Genomic DNA, 19,885 nt, shown 5'->3' on the forward strand with positions numbered 1-19,885 from the left:
TGGAGGGAAGAGCCTGTACCTTGGCCCTCCTTCTGCTGGAGTCTAGCACAGCCTGCACATAGGAATAGTAAGGATTCAATAAGAGAGTGTAAAGAGGGAAAGGCCGAGGGAAGGAGGCCCCTCCCACACTGGGGTGGCTAGCTTGACCTTTCTTACAGTCTCCCTGACAGGTACCATGACCGGGTCCTGGAGTTCTTTGGGGCCCAAGCCAGAGCTCTCCACCGGCAGGCAGCCGGGCCTGGCCTATGTGTTTCGCAGGTCAGGGCACGGGTGCTGTGTTTTGTCCCTCTGCTGGGCCCAGGAGGCCCCCAGTGCCAGGATCCGTGATCAGAGGCCACTGCTCTGGACTCCCAACTGTTGGTATTAGAGGCATTTGGCTTATCTGAGGAACTAAAAATAATGCCGATGAGAATGAGAATAACAGCCCTAATTACCACCATTACCATAAAGGCGCTGTCATTGGGGTGGTGGGGGAGGAGTCAGAAAGAAATAAATCTTCCTATTCATTAGTCTTGGGTGAATCATTCCACGTGTTACTGGCATTCGCACCTGCTGCAGTGTGTGCCCAGCCAGAGGCGAGCCATGCTTGCTGATGCATGTGAACATATAAGCTCCCACAAGGGAATGTGAGCAAGGGTCCAGCCTCAATACTGAGTGCAGACTTGGGCACCTTAGTCCCCACCTTGGGTTATCATATTCTTAGTGGATATGATAACCAAAGTCCCTGTAGGAACCTCATTCAGGCCTGTTCTCAGGTGACAGCATCTTCCTCCCCAACTATGTACGAGAACGGGAGTTCATCAAGGAGAGAGGCATTTCCCTGAGCCCCATCCCACCCTCTGCAACATTCAGGACTCAGCCCTGGATGCGTGGGGCAGATGCAGAACAAGACGAAACAAGCTGCCTGTCCTCAGCAAACTCCCCTTTTTGGGGAAAAGTGCCAGAACCTACAATCACACCCAATACCTATTCTTTAAAAACAAAGACTACCACGGATCCAAGTGTGGTCCAATAATCAGCCGCATCAGATTCACCTGGAATGCTTTTAAAAAATGCATATCCCTCTTCCTATAGCTCGATCTACTGATTTGGCATCTTCGAGGATGGAGCCCAGAACCACGTGTTTTAACAAGCTCTCCCTGTGATTTTCATGCCTCCTAAAGTTTGTGGACTGCCAAGTCCTAGAGGGTGCGGTCAGAGGTCCACCAAGCTCTGGCGGGCTTGATGGAGGGAAAGCAACAATGGGGCACAGGGTGAGGACAGGGTCCTGAGGCAGCTGCCTGTTTGACTGAGCGGAGGGTTTCTGATACCCATTAGGGGTCATCTGCCTGCTTGAGATAGGAAGTGCTGCTCTTGGAAGATGCTGCCTAGGCCTCCATATCCCTCCCTAGACATTTCCAGAAAGCTAGAGTCACTGTGGCCAGCTGAGGGGTTTCTGGATTGACTAGAGAGAGAAGGAGGCCGAGGGAGAATAGCTATTGGCCGTCATCTCTGTCAAGCCCACCCTTTTGCCTGCATTCTCACTCACAGATGAGCTGGGCCTGAAGCTGGTTGAGGGCTGTAGACACAGCTGAAGTGTCTCCTACCTGTACACAGCTCGCTTGTCAGCCTCCAGCTGGGCCTGGGGGTCGATGGGGGCACTGGGTACAGGTGTGCTGGCAGCAGCTGAGGGGGCAGAGATGTGGACAGCCTGGGCCTTGGAGGGTGGCTGGGTGGTTGCCGTCATCTGCAGAGAGAAGAAAGGGGAGATGGTGGGTTAGCATGGCCAAGGTACTGGTCTCCAGGCTATAGTGTGAGGTCTGCCTTGGCCTGTGCTGTGCCCGGAAGAGAGCATGTGGGCAAGAGAACTGTGAGCACACAATGAGCATCCATTCGTACGTGTGCTACAGTGGGGAGAAAAGCTGGCTTTCTTCAAATAAGCATGTTCTAGAAAACAACTTCAGCCATCCAAAACCAGGAGATGCCCAGCACACTCTGAAAAGAGATGACTCTTAATGCAAATATGGTAACCCTTGCCCAGAAGGAGAAAAAAACAATAGGATGAACCCTTTAAATTGTGCTTATGAGTCGTCTGGACCATCATACAGTTGATTTGATGACTTTGAAAAGCAGGAATAAAGGAGTTGAATCAGCTGTTATTTGGACACAGGTTTATTTATTCCCTTTAATGCAAGCCACAGGCAATGGTCCCAGGGGTTTTGACTGACGACTGAATGGCTCTCCAAATTTGGTTTACCTGGCCACTTCAAGACAAGCAGTCTTTGGTGGGCAATGGACAGATTCTTGTTCTTGGCCATAACAAATATTTAGGGCAGGGGTTTTCATAATCTGTGACATGTTTATGAGGGTGTCCCGAGGTCGGCAATTTTGTACCAACCAGAGCAACTCCTTTTAATACTATCTATTAGATTTTCTATCTAAGGTTTTATTTAAAGAAATGGTTCAATGATTTAATTTTTTTAAAAAAACCATCATTACGGAGTTTCATGCTTTTTTATTTCCTTCAGTCAAAGAAATGTCTACAAGTGTGAATGATGATAAGCCTCAACTGATCTCTTATACCACCCTGTCCATAGTACGATGGTAGCTCTCCCCATATGTGGTGTTGGGCTTCATGTACTTATCTGTCTTCTCCTCTGAGGCCTTGTTCCCTCCTTCATAGATAGCTTCCAACTGACACATACTTAGTAAAAAGGTTTGATGCTTATTAAAAATACTTGCAGAGAAAATGAGTGAGTAAATAAATGAATGAACGTGCCTTGAAAGAATCAGATATTTTATAGTTGCAAAGTTCATCATATGAATCTAGGTCCCTGCTTTCTGGAAGAAAAAGTATTATACTTCTGTGAATACAAGCATTGCTGGTGCATATATCCCCAAGACATTTGCATGTCTTCATTTAGATCTCTTCATTTAGATCTCCGCTCAGATGCCACCTCTTTGGAGTATCATACAGCCCCTCCGCCTTTTGCTTTATTTTTCTTCATAGCCCTTACCATGACCATATTCTATATTTATGTGCTTATTGATTTTCTCTTCACTCCCAGCTAAAACGTAAACTCATGGAGTGATTGTAACAGTTGAATTCGTAGGGCCCAGAATAGCCTGGCACTAGTAGGTGTTCAATAAATATTTGTTGAATCAATGAATAGATGAATGATGGATGGTGAATGAGATTGAGACTGTAAAAGAAATGTACCTGCTTTCCTAGATTGTATCATTGTTTATTAGGCAGAAATACCCTTGCCACTGTTGGCTGATCTGGGGGAGCCTTTCCAATCTCAGTGGGTAAGAGGCTAGACACAGCATCATGGTGCCTGGAAGCCAGAAGACAATTGTTTGAATCCTACCGTCTCCCCCTATTAGCCTTTGACCTTGGGCAAATTCTTTAACTTTCCTAAGCTCCTATTTTCTCATCAGTAAGCAAATTGGTGACCTTTTGGAATTCATGAGTATTAAGGAGGTGCTGTAAGAAAGAAAGTAGAAGCAAATGCTGTTCCAATTTTCAAAATAGAGAAAGAAAGTGAATTCTGAAAAAAACTAAAACCCAGTCATCTTCACACTTATCTGGGCCAGATTCATCCCTTCATTCACTAACGCAACTGATCATTTCTTCAAATACTTCTTGAGTCCCTGCCATGTACCAGGCACCATGCTGGGCACTGGGATCACAAAGATGAGAGACTGCTATCAGAAAGCTCAGTTCGTGGATCTGACATGATCATTAAGCTTGCAGATCAGGAAAACATGGTGTAAGCGACCTCAGCAAGGTATTTCCCATGATAGCCTGGCAGAAAACGTGGAGAGACGCAGCCTGGTGGACAATTGCATGGATTAGCAAACTACACCCAAGGGATGACAATTAAAGGATAGATATCAGTTTGGGGCAGGTTTCCAAAAGAGTGTCACATGCTTCCTCCTTATCCTCTTATTCAGCACTTTAATCAGTGATTTAGAGAACGTCTAAAAAAATGCTCAACAAATTTACGAATGCCATGAAACTGGGATCCAAAAGATCTTTACAGATTTTGGCAAGGGGCTAAATCTGATAAGATTAATCTTCATCTAATAAGTTAAACTTTAACACTTCTAACATTTGGGCCAAGAAAAACCAATATTGAAGTGCAGGGAGGGAGAGACATGGCTTAATAGCCGTGTTTTAGTTGACAGCTGGCTCAGCGTATCAAAAGTGTAATGTGTCTGTCAAAAAAATCCAACCTAAACTAATGCTAGCTGAGGATGCATTAACAGAGGCATTGCTCACAGCATGCAGAAACTTCTGGTCTTGCACTACTCTGATTAAACAAGTACATGAAAATAAATTCAAAGCAGAGTCGGCCAGGATGGTAAAGGGGTTCGGTACTTCGTTGTATGAGGAATATTTGAAGGAACCTGGAATATATAAGCAAGATTTGGAGGATGGGGAAGAAGAGAAGACATGAAAGCCCCCTTTGAATATCTGAATGAGGGGATTTGATTATATCAGTTCTGTATGACTCGAAGGGCCGAACTACAAGCAATGCATTTGATCTATAACAAGGAGACAACCTAAATAATACTTTTCCAATCCCCCAACTCTTTAAGGCTGGAATGGGCTGCTTCCCTTTCCAGGTGAATTTCCTGCCACTGCAGAGGCCAAGTAGAGTCGGACTGACCAGCTGGGCCACTGTGGAGAAGATGGGAGCTTCAGCTGGGTGGCTGGGTTACATGATAGCTGAAGTCCCCTCCAACTCCAATAGGCTCAGACACCATGAGGGTGTTTTAATAATCACCACCCACCACACAGTGCTGGTGTGAGGCTCGGATTTGACGATGTGTAGTATGTAAAAGTGCTTTGGAAACTCTAGAGCGCTTCACAGATGGAGGAGAGGTTGTTATTATTAAACATGAGATTTCCGGAATGTACTTCTGCCATAAAGCAAGGCATAGCTACATCTGCACAGCTCGTTTGAGGGTGACATGTAGGGGGAAGAGTGTGCTCTGCTCTGCCCACTAGGAGTGAGTTTCCTCATGTCCTTGAAGGAATCCACAAACGGCTTCTGTTAGCTGAGCTCCTGGGATGAAGAGGGATGAAGCAGGATGAAGTCCCCCTCCTAGGCAGGAGTTCAGGGAAAGGTGGGTGGGGAAGGCCCTGGTGGGTGAAAGAGGAAACCTCAGAATAAAATGTAAATCAAAAGTGGTCACTTGCCAGTGTCCTAAGAGGCCCCAGCTGAGAGGCTGTGACTGGCAGAAGTATGGAAAGAAGACAGCAGAGCTGGTCTGAGGAGGACGATGACTCAAATTTATATAGCTCATGGGGGCCAAGTCAGCAAACTGTGCATTTCCTGCAGGTTTGGAGAATGAGTGTTTATCCCCAAATAGGTTTCTTTTTCTAGCCAGAGATCTCCACTTCCCAAGAATTGGAGCTCAAAGGGAGAGGACCTGCAGCTGTCCACAGGGCTTGGGGGCCAGGAGGATGGGAATAACTTGAATTTTTTGGGGGGAATTTACTGGGCAGCACAGTCTAAAAAGTAGGCTCAGGTGTGAACCAGGCGCAGGCCGTGGCTATTAAGCAGTGGGCTGAAACTGCCTTGTTCTGGCCTGTGAAAGCCAATTGTTAAATCTTCAGAAATTTTGCAAATTGGTTGACATCACATTGGGAGCTTGAAATTGGCCATGGTGGGAGCATTTACACCATGGAAATTGGCAAATGCTGCAAATCAGAGCTTGCCCCAGCGCTCCCCACCCCCACTCTCAGAGAGCAAGTTGTTAAATATTTACTAGCACATCTCTAATTTCAGTTTTTCCCCAAGTAGCTTTCTTCCATTCTTTTTGGTCTGGCATGGGAAGAAACTCATCTTATCCACTGCAGGAGGCCACTTGGTGCATTCACAGCTGGTCTCAGAACTGGCCACTCCAGATTTGGAGCTTTTCTCCAAGGAGCCCTCAGAGCACTCTGGAGACCCTGCCCTGGCAGCCCGCTAGGGAAAGGGACAGGTAGGCATCAGTGCAGGCATGGAGGACTGTTCCTTTTCAACCAGGGGAAGCTCAGGCAACGTTGAACAATGTCCTGAGAACTGCCTGGGAGATCAGAAAAGCCTCAGAGAATGGAAAGAGCAGAGGATCCGGCCCTGGGTTTGATGCTCCTCTGCCAATTATTAGCTACGTGTTTTGGGACAAGTTTCCTGATCTCTTTGGTTTCCTAATCTGTAAAATGCAGGAGATAATACTCACTCTGCAGGTTGTGCTGATTAATCAAGAGAACCAGACAATGGTTACTGGTGGGGCAGGAGGCAGCATTCCCTGTGGAGGCCCCTATCAGATGTGACACTGTGCCAGCACCTACACACATGCTAATAAAATATTTCTGGAGTGGGTGCAGTGGCTCACACCTGCAATCCCAGTGCTTTGGGAGGCTGAAGTGGGTTCTGTGCTTCCCATGTCCTCTCTTGGCCTAGAGTTCTTTCTTGGGGCAAATACCCTGGGGCCATCACCTCCATGCACTTCCCTCCTGTAGATGCTATCACCACTGGACTTCTCTCTGCCATCTAGCCAGAACCAGTTCTGCCTTAAGCTTGCAGCTAAGGAAACCCTGATTCTTGGTTTGAATCAGATTCTTGGTTTGAAGGTTCTTTCTTTTCCCATTCTAAAAAGGAGTGGGAAGAGTTGGGAGTTTTCAGATGTATATGCAGGTGTGTAAAATCTGGGTGGGGCTGAGAGATCCAGCCACGCTGGCAGTCTGGTCTTCTACTCATGAAAATGAGTAGGAGATGCTCCCTGGTGTGTTTTAAGGGGTGCTGGGAAGATCTAACTTGCCCTCAATGACACCCAAAACCCCCACAGATGCTTCTTTTCTGTAAAGCACTATCTTTTTCCAATTGTAGGGAAGAGTGACATGTTTTGTTCTAGTAAGCTAATAAAATATTTCTGGGCTCGGTGCAGAGGCTCACGCCACTGTAATCTGCAATCTCAGTGCTCTGGGAGGCTGAAGCGGGAGGATTGCGTGAAGCCAGGAGTTCAATACCAGCCTGGACAACAAAACAAGAACCCATCTCTGCAAAAAGTAAAATAAATAGGCTGGATGTGGTGGTGTGTGCCTGTAGTATCAGCTACTCGAGAGGCTGAGGCAGGAGGATGCCTGAGTCCAGAAAGTCTAGGCTTCAGTGAACTACAGTCGTACCACTGTGCTCCAGCCTGGGAGACAGAGCAAGACCCTGTCTCTAAAAAAAAAAAAAAAAAAAAAAAAAAAAAAGAGAAAAAAGCTATGTGGGCTTTCATGTTTCACAATAATCCTGCACAGTAGGTTATCATCATCTCCATTTCGCAGATGAGAAAACAGAAGCCCACAGAGGGCCTTCTGACTAATCGTACTATATGAATTGGAGCATTTAATTACTTTTCTTTGAAGAGGAGAATGGAAAGATTTTTTTCCCATTCTGTGAAAAAAGAGGCAGGAGGCGTGGGGGGCTCAAATTAGAATGAAACTTCACTCCGCCTCTGCATGTGTTCTAAGTCTCTATCTCATCCACCCCATCCTCACTGCTGGCTCCAGTTTGTCCCACTCCCTCAACAAACCTCTCCCCTATGAGTTCAAATCATTCTCCCAACAATGATGGTGCCAGAAACAGTTCTCCCACGCGGAACCCAGGTAGGAAGGCACAGCTGGTTTATTAACCAAAGGTGGCTCAAAGCTGGGTCGACTTCCCTCCGAAGCTACGAGGAGCCTGGAGGCCGAGAGTCCAGAGGAAACCTGCCTGCAGGGGCTTCAAGCCTTCTGGAGCCTGGAGGCCCAAGTTGCATTCAGCTACCGCCTCCTGCCAACTTCCCTTCAGACTTCCTATCTTGCTCATGGGAGGTGGGAGCAGATGGTTGAGAAGTGAGGCTGACACCAAGGTCTTTCCAGCACCCATAGAAGATGGTTGGCGTTGGGGAGAGCAGAAGCGTCCGTTTCAGACAGAACTAGTTTTGAATCCCACCCTTACCACTTACAACCTTAAAGATGTAACTTTACCTTCCAGGGTTTCAGGTTCCTCATCTGAAAAATAGGCGAGGTGCCTCCTACCTCCCACCGCCATGATGGGGATGGCTGTCTTCTCCAGGGGATGATGGCGGAGCATCCGGAATCGGGTCAGGCTCCTCTCCCCCAGGCCTGCGTGGCCCTCAGCATGCTGCTGCGACCTGTCTGCTCACTCGCCTCCCTCCCTCACTAGCCTGTAGGATCCTTGAGGGCAGGACCAGGGCTTTTCTGTTTACTGTCATAGCCTCAGTGTCTGGCAGAGAGAGTATCTGAAATATCTGTTGAATCAGGAATGACTGGTACGGAGTGGGTAGGTCCGATTGAATGCTACCATTTTAGCTGCAGATTTACCTCCTTGACCCAGAATCCTCAGGCCACAAAAGATAAGTCTACAGTTTCTGACCATATAACCGACTGGGGGGAACTGGGTGTCCAGCCCAGAGCTGGAGACAATGGCACAGAGCACGATGTGCTAGGATGAATCTCTACTTTGTATTTGGCTCTCTCCTGCCTGTGTGATTTGGGCAAGTTACTCAACCTTTCTCAACCAGGGTCCTCATCTATAAAATGGGAATAATTATACTCAAGGTACAGGGTGTGCAGCATTAAATGAGACAATTATATGCAAAGTAGCTGGCACTCAGTAGCTATTCAGCATATGGCAGTTATTGTTAATATAATCCACATACCCTACAGCCCACACCCTGAGAGCTGGCTGCTGTTGTTTCTCTCATGTGGGCTGCCCTGGGGGTCCTGCCAGTATGGGTGCCACCCCTGCTGAAGGAACCCATTCTGCATAAGCTCCCTGGGAAGTAGGCAAGTGTGAGTTCCAGTGCAGGAACAGGGGGCCCGTGGTGTCACAGAAGGTTACATTATGTGTTACCAGCTTGGAATTGAGTGGCATGCCCAAGGCAAGGACCTAGTTCCTCTGAGCCTCAGTTTCCCCATCAGGTAAAAATGGAGCTATTAATATCTCTTCCCAGGGCTACTGTGAGACCATTTGTGAGGGTGCATTGCAAGCAGCAGATGCCCAGCAAACCTTGGTTTCTAAGCAATTCTAATGCTTCCTTTTGCTAGATTTCTCCTCTGAATCAAATCCAAATCCCACCCTCTGTTCAGATCCAGCCCCAGTGCCCCCACACCTCCTATGCCCCCTGCCACCCCTCCTCCGCATATGGTCTTGCTCGTTATGACCATTAAACCCCCACACACCTCCCACAGGGTCTCTTTCTAAAAACGCTGAACAGCCAAGCCCGCACCTTCTCAGCACAGACACTCCTTTTTTCCCTTTTTCTTTTTTTTTTTGAGATGGAGTTTCGCTCTTGCTGCCCAGGCCGGAGTGCAATGGTACCATCTTGGCTCACCGCAAGCTCCACCTCCCGGATTCAAGTGATTCTCCTTCTTCAGCCTCCCGAATAGCTGGGATTATACCAGACACAGTGGCTCATGCCTGTAACCCCAGCACTTTGGGAGGCCGAGGTGTGCAGATCACCTGAGGTCAAGAGTTCGAGACCAGCCTGACCAACATGGAGAAACCTCATCTCTACTAAAAGTACAAAAAAACACAGACACTCCTTCTAAGAGGACATTCCCTCTTCTGAGCCCTCCATTTGACATGGCAGAGTGGGCGCCAGTCAGCCCCAGGAGGGCCCCCTTAAGCTGCCAAAACCTTGCGTTCTGGCTCCCTGGGGCTGCCCAGGCCTGGCCCTCTAGGGGCCGCTGAGATTTCAGGCAGACCCGGCAGGGCTGGCACTCCCTCCAGGTCGGGGCAAGCCAGGTGCGGATCAGTTTCCTGGCAACCAGGAGAGAAGCCAAGGACCCGCGAAGAGGTCAGGGCTTGAGGTCACTTGGTAAACATCAAGTTTGGCCTTAACAGGTAGGAGGCAGCAGGGGGCATGAACAATGTTGTGGGGCACAGAGTCCAGGGCGCTCCAGACCTGGGCTTGCTCAGGCGAGCTGGAGTGCGGGGATATGTCCAGTTTAAAGACATAGATGGCTCAAGCAGGCAGAGAGAGAGGTCACTGTGTACAAAGAGAAGAAAGGCCCAGCAGAAAAGAAAAAAGAAAGAGAAGAGTCTGTTTTGATGAGTCAAAGCAAGGGAAAGTGGGTCCCCATATGGTGTTGCCCCCAGGGGCAGAGAGACCCTTCGATTACAGTCACAGAAAAAGCTGAGGGAACTTTCAAAACTCCTGGAAGCTGCTCACAGATCCGCAGCCTTGCACCTGCCCAGCCCTCCTCCCCTTACCCTATCGCCTCAGACCTACCCTTGGTTGCCTGAGCACGCCCGATGGTGTCCACCTTCCTGCCTTTGCTCCCATAGCTGCCTCAGCAGGGACTGTCCTCATGTCCCCCACAGCCTGCCTCCCACCCAGATGCAGCTTCAACTCTTCCAAGAAGCCTTTCCTGCTTCTCCTCCCTCCCCAGGCCTCGGAAGACTGGACTCCTGCCTCATCTAAATGCACCCCAACACCGGGCCCTTTGTCCATCTCATGAGCGGGCTGGTCTCCCAGCTTCCATGCCTGCCCGCGGTGCACTCCCACATGTTAAATGAGAGAAGGATGACCCCAAGGAGACAATGATGAGGGATGTGCTAAAGACCTCCAGGATCTCAAAGCCTGGGAGAAGCCAAAGAGGGCTCCTCAAAATATTCCCCAACCCAGTTAGCCCAGGGAGAGGAAGGGCCGGCAGCAGAGCCAGGCAGCCCAACGTAGCTCAAAGAGGCTCTCGGAACAGTGGGCCTCGGTCACCTCCATTCTGATCTTGGGCCAAATGGATAGAACAGGCCACAGAAGAGTTACTCAGTGGTGTACAATGGGGGTTTTGGTTAGCTGATTAATTTTAAAAGGGTTTGTAAGCGGTGGTTTACAAAATGTTACTCATGGAACATTCACTGCTCCTAACTGCATTTCCAGTGAATGAGCTGTCACTGACAGGAGGCTAAGAAAAGTTGTGGACTCCACTTCCCAGCTTTGTGCATTTTCCTGGGAACTGATGGCCCCCTGCCCATCCCATTGCTTCCCTCTGGAAGATCCTTCCCTTTTGTAATAGTCCCAAACCAGTGATTTCCAATAGGCCTTTCAGAGGGCACGCCAGAATCCCAGTGTGTGCACATCTCTGTGTATCGTGTGTGTAAGGGGGTGTTCATAGCTGGTAAAACCTATTTGACATGCCTATTATGTTCCTAATAAAAAGTAATTAAGGTTCAATCCCATCTGGGCTGCTGGAGATGTGCAGGTGATTGAGTGAAGAATGAAATTGGGGTGCAGGTGAAAAGGGGTGGAAGAACACCACTGTACTTTTTGTAACCACACTCTCAACGGTCTTGCAAGGCGGGGAGGGCAGAGTTATTCTCATTTTACAAACGCAGAAACTAAGGCCCCATATGGACTCTAAGCTCCAAGAGGACAGGAACTCCGTTGATTTTGCAACCCAGTACATAGCACAATGTCCACACAGCCCACAGGATACACTCAATGTTTATCGAATGCATGAGTGAATGAAAGAAACAGCTCTGAAATTACTTGCCTGAATCTGTATAATTCATCAGCAGTGGAGCTGATGAATGATACAAATTCTTATTACAAGGCCTGATTCCTGAATTTCTACGAGGTTGAGTCATTCCATCCTCCTCTTCAGATCACAGACTTCAAGAACAGCAAGCATCCTGGGGCCCTAACTCATCCACCCGCCTCCTGCCAGGCCGCACACACACCAAAGCTTTCCAAAGACCAACTAAGACCAACGGCACAGGAAAAGGAGGCGGAGCACGTAAGGTCCTCCCCAGACCCGCTGCTGACTTGGATCGCCTGTCCCCTGATTTATTTTAGGCTTTGTATCCCAGGGCCATTAACTATTTTTGTAGCTGTTTAGGGCATTTGTCCTGCTTGGGGACAAGGGGGTAGACAATAAAATCTCTGTTTTTGGTAAATATCAGAATATAGTAAGTTCATCAAATCAAAAACCTAGACCAGGCCAGTAGAGTGTTTCTCCCCAAGCTTTAAAGCCATGCTGACAACCCACCACCTCCAAATGGGCATAAAGGCCCTGTCGGACCTGCAGGTTGTTTTTGCCTTTTACACAATGAAGAGTCCAGGTCTTGAGTGAGTGGGAGTCCAGGGATATGTCCAGCTTAAGGACATGGGTGGCTCAAGCAGGCAGAGAGAGAAGCCACTGCGCACAAAGAGAAGAAAGGCCCAGCAGAAAAGAAAAAAGAAAGAGAAGAGTCTGTTCTGGTGAGTCGAAGCAAGGGAAGGTGGGTCCCCATATGGTCCTGGGGTGTTGCCCCCAGGGGCAGAGGGAGCCATCAATCACCATCACAGAAAAGGCTTAGGGGAACTTTCAAAGCTGCTGAATGAACTCTATTGCTGCAAAGCGAATGTGTTTCACAGGCAGCTGAGCAGAGGGACCTGCAAGGCAGGGGGCTCCAGCCCTTAAAGAGAGGAATGTAAAGCGAGTGTGAAAACATCTGAACCCGCTTCTGCCTGTCACAGCTGCATGGCCTGGATGGAGGCCATTCACAGCCAGGGGCCCCAGCCACCCCCTTTTGCCTCCAGTTAATTAAACCAGCATGGGGATCCTAATGACTGATCAAATCCCATCCAGCTTCCCCAGGATATCTGCCTCCCCTGGCCCCACCTGGAGTGGGGATGGTGCTGGGACAGGGAGGCAAAGACGGTGTCCAGAGAGACGGGTCTGGCTTCCTCAGTGTGGCTGGCCCAGCTTTAGCCTTCCTCTTGAAGGGTAAGTGAGACACTGTTGTGTTGACCCCAGATCTCAGTACCGTGTCCTGGAGTCCCAGACACCATTCTCCCAACTCTGAGAGATGCTGGAGGATCAGGGTGGGGGGAATGGGAGGGACGCAGCTTTTGCAAAGGACCTTGAGCAAACACTTGACTTCCTTCCAAAGTGAGTCTCCCAAAGCGGATCTCAACAGGGAGTTCTAACTGCCTGTCTTGTCTCTCTCTGGTCAAAAATGAGGCTGCATCCTTGGTGAACTGCCAAAACCCTTTTAATGCCACTCATCATCAAGTAATGCTACGTAAGCACCTAGCTACCTAGCCATCAATTTGTTCCTAAACTATCCATTGAGTTTAGTTTCACATCGACAGGGGCTGTGCCTAGTGGGCCAGACTAGGATCTACCAGGATTTCTGCTTTCTAGTCCAATGCTCATGCAGCTGACATGCAGAGGACACGCAGACTGAACGTCCTAAACATTGAATACACACTCAAATAGATACAATATTTATCTTGCTAATAAGCCAAGGGCAAAGCTATTTTTGGAAGGGTAGGTATGTGTCTGCGTTTGAGGAAAAGTTGTGGGGGGTGGTGCTGATAATGAGAGTGTGTTTTGTGTGGGAAGGTGAGGGGAGTGAAGTGGTTGCCTTTCCTAGTGAACCCGGATGGCTCCCCAGAGTGGCTGATGGAGCTACAGAAGTGAGAACTTCGCTTGGTGGGTGATGTTGCATATGGGTGTTACAGGAAGGTCTCGAGTGACATTTCTGAGAGTACACGAATCAGAGGTATTTGCCTAGGAGTGACAGGGTGGTCGTGTGTTCCCAAGAAAATTCTGGGAGGGAGGCTGGAGTGACACTTGCTGGGACACTAAGCAAGGCAGGAGAGGAAAGAAACAGTAGCAAATGGAAGGGTCAGTGGGGATGCTGGGGCAGTGGGAGGACGGGGCTGTGAAAGTCCAGCTGACAGCCAGGCCACTATGGCAGAGATGCAGAACAGAAGCGGGGTGATGCTGGAATCAACACAATGCACGGAACTGAGGATCACACGCCTATTTCACATCCAGGTCTCTCTAGAGACAGTGTGGTCATTAGGCAATCATGGTAGAATTACACCACCCTGGTGACTTAACCCTACCTCTTCAGGGCACAAAGTGAGGGTCTGCATCAAGGACCCAGTTACAGCATGCTGGAATTGGGGTCCTGTAGTTAAGACAGTAGAGGGTGCTGCTACTCTGGCAGAATTTAGCAGGAAGCTACCAGAAGGAAGAAGTAGGTCACAGGGAGGGTTCCACTGGGTTGTTGCTTTTGCACTTTCTTTTTTTCTTTTTTGAGATGGAGTCTCACTCTGTCTCCCAGGCTGGAATGCAATGGTGTAATCTTGGCTCACTGCAAACTCCGCCTCCCGGGTTCAAGCAATTCTCCTGCCTCAGCCTCTCAAGTAGCTGGGACTACAGGCGTGTGCCACCATGTCTGGCTACTTTTTGTATTTTTAGTAGAGACAGTTTCACCATGTTGGCCAGGCTGGTCTCGAACTCCTGACCTCAGGCAATCTACCCACCTCGGCCTCCCAAAGGGCTGGGATTACAGGCATGAGCCACCGTGCCCAGCCTGCTTTTGCACTTTCTAAACATACAGTCATCCTTCGGTGCACAATCAACAGAGTGATGACCTTACAATCAATCGCAAAATTTCTCCAGGATGGACTGCAACAGAACCGAGGGGCTAGAAGCCGCTTAACCATTGTATCACTTGGCTTGTGCCCAAATAGCACGAGGCCATAACCATGAATGTTTCTCTACTAAAATGGGAAGAAAAAAAAGGCCTTCCTCATTTTTAATAACTTTATTCCCCAAACTTCAAAAATGAAATTGCCAAGTTAAGAACTTGCCTTGAAAAAAAATTCTAATTTATTATAAAGAAGGTCCGGGGCTTGGGAATTTTTTAATGCAGATTCCTAATTTTCCAAAGTGAGATTCTCCTGTGCATTTGAATAGATTATGCTCGGTATTGCTAGCCCTTAGCACAACGGGAACATTATTAAAACGATCGCATGGGTCTCAGAGGAAGGGCTCTGCGTCTCACTTCCTTTTTCATTTGGGGGACTTCGTATCAGAGACTGTCCATTTGTTGCCTGTGGAAGAAACTGGGTTTCTAAAGAGGTGATGGAGAAGTGTGCTTAGCTGCCCACGTTGTGAGGAAACAAGTCATACGTGGTCCAAACATGATGAGATTAGACCTAAAGGAATAAGGAGGGAGTGGGCCTTGTTTCCTGAGAGCTCTGTTTTGGACAGGATTCCCTGGTGTGCCTGACCCATGTCCCCATCAGGCTCTGCTTCCCTGAAGATGTGGAGTCTCAGAGAGTGGCTGGTTCTCGGGGATATGAACACTCTAAAGGGAAATGCAGTAGAGTCTCCCCCTAGGAAGCTGGGGTCCGTATCTTGAAAAGATAAAGGGAAGAAGTCAGGGGTCCAATGCAAGTTTGCAGAAAGTGCCAGCAGCCAGGCATGCATGGAAGAGCTATTCCTACAAGGGAGCCCCTCCTAGAAGCCCGAAAGAGTGGGCAGAAGGCCCTCAAATACCAGCCCTCTCCGCAGAGAACAGCCTCTCCCCCTAGAGTCAGAAGCCTTTGTTCTGGAGGCCTCCACCAGCTCCCCCATCCCTCCCACTCCACCCCTGCCCGAGCTCCTCTCCCTTAGCCCCACATCCAGCTCAGTTTCCTTGGGAACCAGCTCAGCTTAGGGAAGGCCAATGGCAATTTGGGCATAGCCTAGTGGCTTCGTCAAGGCCATGAAGACCCTGACACCTTGACCTGGTCAGTTCACCATGGACACTGATGCTTCTCGTCAGATATTTCACTCATGGATTGCCAGGGTTACAAATAGATGGCAGCTTCCCCAGGGCAAATTATTCCTTTGCTCTAAATGTGAAGATTTTAAATGGTGACAGTCTGGAGGATCCTCAGAGAGGAGAGCCTTCAGGCAGTCCCTGTATCTGGCTTCTGTCTAAGACCTTAGATAGGGAAGTGGAGTCTCCCTTCTACCTCACAAAGGCTAGAGCAGCTTAGTGGTGACTTCTGGGGAGCTGAGCACCTTAGGACTGCAGCCCACCTCCATCCGTCCCTCAACAGCTGGGATGTATTAATCCAGCTGTATGCTGATCATTAAATTAGGCTTCTGGATCAGCATTCAACACAGGCCCTTGCTGCAGCTCTCCCGCTAATCCCCGCCAAACCAAAACGTCTCCCAGCTGCCCAGGCAGTCAAAACAGGGAGGGGTGGGTGAGAGGGGAGCGGCCGCCATCAGTCATGCCAACACAGTGTTCTCTGACCTCTCAGCCCTGCCCTGGTCTATCCTTGAGTCTTGGGTATAGAGGTGTGGGCCTTGGCAGCTACCACCTGCTAAATACAGGAAGAGTCCCCATCTCTGTTCCCCATTCTGACTGGAGAGAGAATCCAGTTACAAAACGAGTGGAGCCCAAGTTCCCACCACTGAATTGATACGTGGGCACCGATGTGTGCTGGCTGAGCAGAGTGGGAACGGATCTGCTGCTATCGAAGAAGGAAGACCTTGCCCCTATTCTGGCCCCTAGCTTCTCCTTCTCTCACTTCTTTCTTGGGAGGCAAAAGGTTCCCATCAGTTGAGGGCTCCTTCTGAACTTTGTCTCGGAAGCTGAAACTACAGAGGGAAGGGACTTGACATAGTGCTGAATGCCTGGAAGCTTTCAAATACAAGAGCCATGTAAAGGCCAAGTTCAACCCTGTGGCTTATTCATGGAAACTACTGGCATGAGCAGAGGGTTCACTGAGGATGGGGTTAGGCTGGGAGAGCTGGGGAAGTATTGTGATTTGATATGTGGGAGTGGGGCCGTAGACATGTGCTCAGAGATGGGTGAAGGACCAGGGCTTTTGGACCTTCAAGGGCAGAGCAGTCGAAGGGGTTCCATATGCTGAGCACGCTAGAAAGAGGCCCCAGAGCATCTGGTAATCTCCCGGGGGATGACAATGATGTATAAAGCAGCTACTATATGCTCTCACTAGGCTGGGGGCATCAGGACCATAGTGAGCACAAGCCCAGCATCTGCATCTTAAGACCCCTTTCATGCTGCACAAATTTTCCATGTAGCCCATGAGAACCGCTGTGTTTGATGAGTGAGGGATGGCAGGGTAAGGCAGAGACTGGCTGCTGGAAGAGTGCAGATGGTAGCCTGCCCATAGCACTCAGCGGGCAACTGCTGCACATGGGCAAATGTGAGGATGGACATTCTAGCTGGGTGCATTTCACATCACAGGTGCCCAATAAATAATTGTCGAATTCATATTGACAGGAGAGTGTGAAGGGAGGCGTCAGAGAATGAAGGCTTCTGTGAAAGCACAGACACAAAACTCAAAGTTTCCAAAGAACCAAGGGTGGACAAGAGTAGCACCTGGGGGAAGCAAATAGGAAAAGCGGCTGGTCTCAAGGATGTGGGAGGGCAGCCCCCACAAGCTGGGCAGGCTTCCAGGAGGAGGAGGGCCGACAGCATGAAGACAGCGAGAAGGCACTGCTGAGGAGGGGCTGTTGCAGGAGTGGCAATCGGGGTAGGGGGTGCAGAAGATCTTGGGGGGCAGCTGTGTCTGAGCTGAGGGGTGGAAGCTGGGGACCAGAAGAAAGGGGTTGTGGGGTATACAGAAGGAATCTTGGCTTTTAAAAAGTAGAAGCCCAGAGGAGTTCTGAAGAGAACAGAGATTCTCCCGATAGGCAGGCAGAGGAGGACAAGAGCCCAAGTGACGGAGAACGGGGGCCTGACACTCAGGAGCCTCTGAGTAGCAAGTTTCTCAAACACTCAGAGGGCGGTTCCACTCACATCTGGTACCTGGGTCTCCCCAGCTGTGGATTTTGCCCCAGTCACAACAAAGGGGTTTGGCTGGGCTTCTCTGCTGTCTGAGGGGTGGGATGGGGGACAGGACTGTGACCATTACTCTAGCTTCCACTCCTAGGTCCCGGGTTCTGAACCTGGTGACTCCCCTTGGGGTCTATGTTTGCAGGACTCTCGCTCCCCAGGCTGAGGGGGAAGAGCCAGGAGTGCCGCCAGGACATGACTGTGGGAGGCCTGGCTCAGCCCGTCGGCCCCTGGAATATCCCAGCCTGCAGCTGGGGCTCTAAGGCCACCACACTCCCTCCCCCATGGAGGTGAGGCAGCACCCCCTGCGCACTCACCTGTGGGCTGTCCTGGTAGGGTGGGGGCGGGACATTCTGCGTGGCCATCATCGTCAGAGCGGGGGCTGGGGAGGCATGTTGCATCATGGGATTGATTCACATGGAGGACCTGTGGGCAGGAGAAAGGGGGCCGCACCGTTAACACCACCGAGCAGGCCCGCCCTGGGCACCCAGCAGCTCCCTGTGTCCCCCGCTGGGCCACCTGGGCCGGCCGGATGCAGCAAGGGTTGCACGCCCTTCAGGGCAACAAATGAGAGCTAAGGGAGAAGCCTGGGTGGGGAGGGGCTTGCTGTGCTATTTTGACTTGAAAGAAACAATATTCAAATCATATGTAAAACAACCGGTACCCCTGCAGCGGCGCTTTGTTCAGCATCAGCTCAGGCCTGTTGTGCATATGGGGAGGGGTCCTAAGGGGGAGGAGGCCTGCCTGGTAGGAGCACGGGGGACTGGAGACTATTTGGATACCCCTCCTTCCCCAGGAGGGCCCTGAGTCCCAGCCTGATAAGGGTGCTCCTGGCCCCGCTGTTCCCCAGGCTTTCTGGAGCAGCCACAGCGCGCACAGGGGCAGGAGGGCCCCAGGCCAGCTACAGAGCCCCAGGGTCCTCAAGCACTGAGCTCGCCCCTCCCCAGGGCTCACCACACCTCCTAGTGGTGGCAAGGACACGGGGCCCCGGACCCCTCCTCAGACTGCAGCCCCAGGGTGGCTGCCTGGAGGCCTTGAGGAAGGGAAAGAGGCAGGGAATGCCGTCCACTCCTGTACTTTTCTAGGCGCGGGCTTGTGACTATGGGCTTTTCCAGGCGCGGGCTTGTGACTATGGGCGTGTCCACAGATGTGCCTGCATATCCTATTAAGCAGGACTTCCCTCAGCCTTGGTTTAGTATGGTCACCGGAATGTGTGGGTGCGGGAAGAGCTGTCAGAGCCAAATGGGCTACCTGCCTCTTTGGCTGGTAGAAGACAGAGGCCAAGGGTGACTTGTGTATGGGAGGGCGGGGGTTGGGGGACTTGCTGGTGAAGCTGGGATGGAAGCAGCACCTCCAGATTCCCAGCTCTGGGTCTGCTCCACTGTTCCCCCCACCTTTTCCCCATCACCAGTAAGCAGGCGAGCTGTGCCCATGAAGCCTCAAGACTTCCTCTTGAACTAGGATGTGGTGCCATAAGTGGAGATAGCCCAGCTGTGCCACCCAAGAAACAGAATGCCCAGAGAGCTGTTGTGCTACAGTAGATGCTCTGAAATATTTAGATCTAGAAGCCACAGGCTAGTTGCCTGATACGGGGCTGTCCACTGTAGGGTAGGAGGTTGCTAAGAGCCTCTGTGGAGTGCAGGACGTGTTCTTCTCCTGGGTGGAGGGCACTGTTGGTCTAGAAACCTTTGTGAGCACAGCACTCATACCTCTCCCTCAAGCACCCAGGGCTTCATCCTTTTCCAGCCTGGCCCTTCCCAGGCTCTTCCAAAATGTTCACAGACCTGAATTCTGTGGGAATTTGAGAGTGCTTTGGAGCTGCTATCAACTAAAGGGGCTGGCCTCCAGGGTCGTGTGTGTGTGTGTGTGTGTGTGTGTGTGTGTGTGTGTGTGAGATTCATTTGGTTCTTTCTCAGGAAAGGGAAGTAAGAGCTACTCTGACCTGACCTGAGTCTCCAAGGTACCAAGTACACTTTGACCTTCTGCAAAAAGCACTGGAAATGCGTGTTTCACTCAATAGATGTCTACCAACTACCAACTCTGTGCAGAGAACTGAGTGAGGAGTGTGGTGAGACAGATGAATGAGGCAAGGTCTTCTCTCCAAGGAGCATGGCTAGGAGAGGGAGGTCATGGTCCTACAGGAGGAAGAAAGTGAGGTGGAGGTGGGTGGAGAAGGCACAGGGAGGGATGGCTCCCCCAGTGCTAAAAACGCCAACTGCGGGCTGGTTCCATCGGCCTCACTGCCTGTTGCTCGCCCCCACCTGGAAGGACCACCA

General features: G+C 50.2%; 1 protein-coding gene across 3 annotated transcripts in view; it reads right to left on the reverse strand.

The window, feature by feature from the left end:
* The window catches only part of PKNOX2 (PBX/knotted 1 homeobox 2), a 273,857-nt gene that overhangs the window by 63,561 nt on the left and 190,411 nt on the right, over window positions 1-19,885 (reverse strand). For 2 of the 3 annotated variants that reach the window (XM_031652823.1, XM_031652824.1), the window contains exons 4-5: window positions 17,927-18,035; window positions 1,587-1,726 (exon numbers count right to left, since the gene is read on the reverse strand). In XM_031652823.1, coding sequence (XP_031508683.1) covers window positions 1,587-1,726; window positions 17,927-18,013 — 227 coding nt within the window. In that variant the 5' untranslated portion in view covers window positions 18,014-18,035. The remainder of the gene's footprint in view (window positions 1-1,586; window positions 1,727-17,926; window positions 18,036-19,885) is intronic. The other variant, XM_031652825.1, reaches the window with a different exon arrangement.

The sequence above is a fragment of the Papio anubis genome, chromosome 12 (genome assembly GCF_008728515.1).
Source record: "Papio anubis isolate 15944 chromosome 12, Panubis1.0, whole genome shotgun sequence".
Taxonomy (NCBI): Eukaryota; Metazoa; Chordata; class Mammalia; order Primates; family Cercopithecidae; genus Papio; species Papio anubis.